The sequence below is a fragment of the Odocoileus virginianus genome, chromosome X, assembly GCF_023699985.2.
Source record: "Odocoileus virginianus isolate 20LAN1187 ecotype Illinois chromosome X, Ovbor_1.2, whole genome shotgun sequence".
Lineage (NCBI taxonomy): Eukaryota > Metazoa > Chordata > Mammalia > Artiodactyla > Cervidae > Odocoileus > Odocoileus virginianus.
Window position 1 is genome coordinate 10069055 of NC_069708.1, and position 6230 is coordinate 10075284.

Here is a 6230-nt window from a genome sequence, read left to right on the forward strand (position 1 = left end):
GCGAACCCTCAAACCCAAGCTGGTCATCCTGGAGATGGTCCATTCTCCTCCACGGCTTCCCCAGGAAATTCTTACAGCCAAACTGTCGATAGTCACTGCCGCCTTTGCTCCAGAAATTAAGCTAGGCTCCGGCTTCCTCTCTTATCCCTCTTAGACTGTTTAGGGCGGGGGCAGGGAATGAGCGGAGGCCATTTTTTAAGACAGGACCATCCATAGACTGTTCTCAGCTCTTGGGTTTGAAACCTGGGATGCTCACTAAGCCTTTGACTTAGGGGTTGTCTGGTCTCTCTCTCCTCAAAACATCCATTCTCAGAGGGGCTGGCTAAACTTCAGAAGCAGCACAAAAGTGGAGAGTGGTTGAGGGGCAAGTCTCTCATGTGCCTCAATTTTTCCTACCAAGAGACAAAGTGTACTGTGAGCCCAGACTGGCAAGCCCTGCTGCTTCCCTTCAGCACGCAGGAGGGCAATGTTTTTCCAGGTGCCGCCAAATGTCCCACATCACCCAGACCTCGCGTTTCTCAGAAGACTGCAGGTTGAGCCCAATCCGTGAAGGTTGGGAAGAGGCAGCAGGCATTTCCTACTGGCGCTTGTGCTGGGCCCATCATGGTTTTGCTGGCATAAAAGTCAACTAGCTTGAGTCATACAGTGGTGGAAACTGGTCCGCCAACATCAGAGCTCTAGCTTCATGAAGGGCCTGTCTTTCTTCAGAGGACACACTCCCAGATGGAGAACTCTTGGTGGTCCTCCCATTAGCTCTGCCTGGCACTGGCGTTAACATCTCCCCTCAGATCAAGAGTAGGTTCACCATGTCTGACCTCAACTGTTTTTTTTTTTTTTTTGATAGGTAAGAAGTGGATTTATTCAGATACAGAGAGATGCACACTCCATAGAGTATGGTCCATTGCAGAGGACGAGTGCAGCTGAAAATCGCGTTGACTTCAACTGTTTTTTTTTAAGTTATTCTGCAGAATACGAATTTGCAGAAGAGAAGGAAGGTATGGTTCAGGGGGAAGACTGAACCTCAGAAAAAGCCTGTCTTGACTGGGTTATAGACTAATGATGATCCTGACTGAATCCACGTGGCTCCGCCTTCAGTGCTCACATGCTTCCCCACCATAAAAAGAGAGAATCCCTCCACAAAGTTCTGATCTTCCATCAAAACTCCTCCAAAGGCCACAGATCCACCGGTAGCCCTGTACCCTCCCTCACTAGAGAGGCCAAAGGGATTGGTCTCCCCATCCTTGAACACACCAGGGTACTATATTTGGCGCAGGGGGTACACAGCCTCAGGCAGGGCAATAACCAATGAAACAAGTTCCCAAAGCACGAGATGATCATGGTCAACCCAGGGCATTCCTACATGGACACTCTCCATTTTCTACCTCGGATCTTACATAACTGGGGGAATAAAAGCATACATACGGCATGGCTTTATGTATCTGCCTGAATGCCCTATTCCCTTATGGGGGGAAATCTAACAAAGTTGATTGCCCAAGTGACATTCTCACCAGAAACAGTAGGCATTAAAGTACTCCTAGGTCAAGCCTGCACCCTCCAAGATGTGCTATGATAATGGAGAGATAAACTTCAACCAGAAGTCCCTGGAGAAATTCTACAAAAGGTAAGAGCAGATGCTTGAGTTGAGGGGAGGCCAGCAAGAGCCAAGACCACTGACGTAGTAGGAGGAAAACGCCAGCCAGGTGTCAAGTATCAGAACTGAAAAGCAATAGCCTTTAAAGAGGCATGTGAAGTCTTTGACAACCACCTTTATTAAATGCCAAATAATCCAAAGTTAATAGTGTGCTGTTGCTCACTCAGTCGTGTAAGATTCTTTGCAACCTTATGGACTGTAGACCACTAGGCTGCTCTGTCCATGGGATTCTCCAGACAAGAATACTGGATTGGGTAGCCATTCCCTTCTCCAGGGGATCCTGCCAACCCAGGGATCAAACCCATGTCGCCCACCTTGCAGGCAAGTTCTTTAGCCTCTGAAGCACCAGGGAAGCCCTTTAGAGGCAATGTGCTCTCTGGAAGCAACAGCCAAACGATACTTGCCCTCCAGTATCAACATCAAATAGGGCTACGAGCCCAGTTGCCCTGTGATCGCTCCTACATAAAACCCATCTGGATATGGGGAATGTGCTCCCATGAACTGTGCAGGGACTGCCCTCATGCTTGTGCCTAAGTAGCATCAATAGATCGCCTGAGGCTTGGGATATAAATGTGCCCTGAATATCCATGTGCTTTGGATGAGCTCTTCCAGGAAGGAAAGGACAGCCACTCATTCCACTGCTAAAGATGCCCCTGAAGACCCCACAAGAGCTCTCAACTGTTTGTTCAAAAAGCAGCAGGCATCAGATATGCCCTGCAGTCCTCAGGGAAGCCTCTACGTTATATCAGGCCAGCCTATGCCCAGCCGATGACCAATACTGCATACCCACATGGGTTCCCACTCCTGGGTGGCCTCCACTCCAGAGGACCTGACTCGTGAGTGAGACAGACTCAGCGCTGGAGATGATACCATTGCAGGCGACATCATCCCAGGCCAGGAGTTCACCACTGGAGACACCTACGCCTCGTCCACTGGAGATGACACCCCAGGGCCATGGTACCATGCTGGAGATGCAGCTGCTCACCCAGATGGCTTGCTCCCCAGTTCACATTGTGGAACACTGCAACAGGGACTGAGACATTCCTGAAACAATGGACTAAGTGCACTGCCTGATGGCACCAGAGGATGAGCCGCTATGGTGTTACCCGGCGGAACTTGCTGGGTACTTGCTGACTGACCCAACCCTAGACCAAGAGGCCCCTCAGACTGTCAGTCAGTTCTCAGGCCAAAAGGTGCACCCAGAAACAGACAGCCCCCCTGCCTACAAATCCTGAAGGCCGTTCATGTCCTCACCTCCTAGATCTGCTGTCTCAGCATCACAGGCTGGGCTGTACTCTAAGCACCTGAGTTGTTTTGTTTTGTTTGCCTGCACTGGGTCTTAGCTGTAGTATGTGGGATCTAGTTCCCCAACCAGGGATTGAACCCAGGCCCCCTTTACTGGGAGTTTGGAGTTGCAGCCCCTGGAATAAAAGGGAAGTCCCCTGAGTTGTTTTTTTTGTTTGTTTGTTTGTGTTTCTTATTGTAAACTAAGTGCCTGATCTTAAGCTGCTGATTGCCACGGCAGCCACATCACAGAGAGCTGTCTAAAATAAACGGTGCCAGCTACCAGACTAGATGAAAGCCAGGCTTCCCCATCACAGACGTTCCCTTTGTTTTAGACACCACTGGTTGACTAGGATAACTGACCATCTGACCACTTGTTTTTCCTGGCTGACATTTTAATTCATGCTCATGTTTTAAATTCACCAAGAAAGACTCAATCTGTAACACACTAGGCATCCCATCCTAGCCCCCAGTGAAAGTAGCCCAGGCCGCACGTGTACTCACTTTCCACCCATGACCTGGTTGGGCAGCCTGACGCATGCCGTCCATCCTCCAGGACCTGTGAGTAATGAGCCATGTTTTCCTTTCCAAGTTCCCTGAGGGTTGTTCCTGAGGCACCTCTTGCAATCATAATAAGAACCACACGGCTGTTGGGGGGGTGAAATCACCATTAAAAAAGTGCAAGTGTTAGTCGTTCAGTCGTGTTGGACTCTGTGCGACCCCACTGACTATAGCCCGCCAGGCTCCTCTGTCCATGGGATTCTCCAGGCCAGCTTGCCGGAGTAGGTAGCCATTCCCTTCTCCAGAGGAACTTCCCGATGCACGGATCGAACCTGGGTCCTTTACTCCCAAATGTGGATGGACACATGTTTACCAGATATTTGACAGAAGTGAAGGAGGCCATGATGAGTAAACAGAACTATTTCTGGAGGGAAAAAACAAACAAACAAATATACCACAGGAAACAGAAGAGGACATTACCAAAAATTCATATTCTCAGAACTGTAAAGATAACAGTGGGTCTATTCAATGGGAACAGGGTGCTATAAAAGGGAGCAATTAGAAAATAAGAGAAAGTCCTTGGAAAAACGTATCAGGCAAATGGAAAACTTCGTAGAGGCAAAGTACTCAGCTCAAAGCGGCTCTGCCTCCCCCTGGCTTTGATTGACAGTGATCTCGCCCCGCCCACACACTCCGCCCACAGATCCCGCCTACTCACGTGACCTCTCCCTTAACCAATCTCAAGCCCAGGCACTGACCCCGCCCAACGGACGCCATTATGCTTTCATCCCAGAGCTGAAACGCAGCCACTCGCCCTCTGGCCTGGAGCTCGCCTCTGGCCGCCCACACCGTCCACCATGGGAAGGTTCCGACGAGTCTGCTGGCGCCCGGGTCCCCGCCGATTCCAGCCCTGCCGACGCCGCATCCGAGCCGCTGTTCCCTGGTTCTTGGAGTGGGCCTCCGTGCCGCCCTCATTGCACTCACAGGTGCGTCAGAACTACGGCCCCGAGTGTGAGGCCGCGGTCAACAGCCACGCCGCCCTGGAGTTCCACGCCTCTTTCCAGTGCCTGGCCGTGGCCTCCTACCTCGACCATGATGACGTGGCCCTGAAGCATTGCTCCCGCTTCTTCCTGCTCCTCTCCCACGAGCACAGCAAGACAGCTGCGAGCCTGATCCTCCTGCAGAACCGGCGTGTGGGCCGCGTCTGCTTCCTCGACATCAGAAAGCCCGAGACCCAAAAGTGGGAGAGCGGACTCCAGGCCATGCAAGACACCCTGCACCTGGAGAAGTGCGTCATCCAGAGCCTCCTCAACCTGCACCAGCTGGCCATCGAGAGCAGCGACACCAGCTTGTACCTCTTCGTGGGGATCGGCTACCTGGTCCAGCAGGTCAAGTTCATCAAGGATCTGGAGGACCTTGTCAGCAAACTGAGCAACATGCAGTCCCCGGAATGTGCCCTGGCAGAGTACTTCTTTGACAAGCTCACCCTGGGTGTCAGCGACAAGAAGGACTGAGTCTGGACTGAACTTTCCCCCAAGTCTGGGGTGACTGCCCAAGGTCACCCTGCCTGCCGTGCAGACCGCAGTATTGCCCTTGCAGAATAAGTTCACTTAAGTTTTCCTTCTTTCAGTGTTGCCAGTTCTTCCAGTAAACTAATTGCTTCCTAAAGAAATCAAGGTTCCTTGTTTTTTCATGCGTGCAAATCCTTCACCTTTCAAGTTTTAAAACAGGTATCCGGGAGTCTCTTAAGCTAGCAATGCCCTGTCCACAGGAAGCTCAGCATCTCCACAGAGGGAGGGAAGAAGGGGATGCATGGGTCCCTGAACAACACAAAATGTACCTTCCCCTAATAAACAATGTGGTATATGGGGTGGTTGTGGGTGAGGTGAGGCCCTGGTGAATGTGGGTGCCTGTGAATAGATGAGCTATAAAAATAGGGCCTGAAAATCATGATTGGGGTTGATCTCCAGAAATACTGAAGGGAACGGGATTGGGAAGGGAATGAAATCAAGGGGTCTTCATTTTGTCTGAAGCAGAATTCTGGGTAGGAAGGTGGGTGTCCGGGATGGTGGCACAGCAGAGTTCCTCGCTGACAAGCTCACCCTGGGCTACAGTGACAATCTAAGGGTAGCAGGGCTGGCTTTCCTAGAGACACATTTCCTGTGGTCACCAGTGTTTAGCATGGATGTTGCCCTTACAAAACTTCCACGTGTGATTCTTTACTTGAACTGTACCACCCTGTGATACAGTAGACTGATACCACTCAAAATTTACCTCAAGTCTATTCAGGATGATTCTTTCTAGCCTTTCTGGGATCAAAAATATAAGCTGATAAAGGAAGGTCAATTTGTGATATTGAATATCAAGTAAAATGAATCCCCCTGTCTATGAAGTCAGTGGTACTGGCTGCACTGAAGTATGTAGAGGAGGAAGGGTTGAAGCTGGGAGACCAGTTAATAGGTATCACAGCTGGTCCAGGTGAAAGACAATGGTTTTTGAACTGGAGTGGAGGATAAAGAAATGAACAGATGTAGACACAGTGCAGATAGATTTGGATACATGAGCAAGGTTTCTTCAGGGAGCAGAGAGGGAGAGGGAGACATGAAGAAAATAATCTCCTTTCGCTTGGGTTGATGGTGGTGCCATTTGATCAATTTCGGGTCTTTTGCCAGGGACACAGTGGAGATGGAAGTTTGGAGAAGGCATGTCATGTCAAATCTGACATGCATACTAGACATCCAAGTGGAACTGTCATGCAGGTAGCCAGAAAAATGAATCTGGAGTTCAGAGTGTA

General features: G+C 50.3%; 1 protein-coding gene across 1 annotated transcript; it reads left to right on the top strand.

Moving 5' to 3' along the window:
• The first annotated feature begins 1559 nt into the window (after positions 1-1559).
• LOC139033116 (ferritin heavy polypeptide-like 17) lies at positions 1560-4950 on the top strand. Its single transcript, XM_070461788.1, has 2 exons — positions 1560-1621; positions 4230-4950. The coding sequence occupies exons 1-2, from the start codon at positions 1560-1562 to the stop codon at positions 4948-4950; spliced, it is 783 nt and encodes a 260-aa protein (XP_070317889.1).
• The last annotated feature ends 1280 nt before the right edge of the window (positions 4951-6230 follow it).

Excerpts from the sequence above, each read along its gene's own strand:
- LOC139033116 (XM_070461788.1), top strand. The coding sequence starts at position 1,560 with ATGTGCTATGATAATGGAGAGATAAACTTCAACCAGAAGTCCCTGGAG. Across the intron at positions 1,622-4,229 it reads CTGGAGAAATTCTACAAAAG|AGCTGAAACGCAGCCACTCG; the intron begins GTAAGAGCAGAT and ends CTTTCATCCCAG.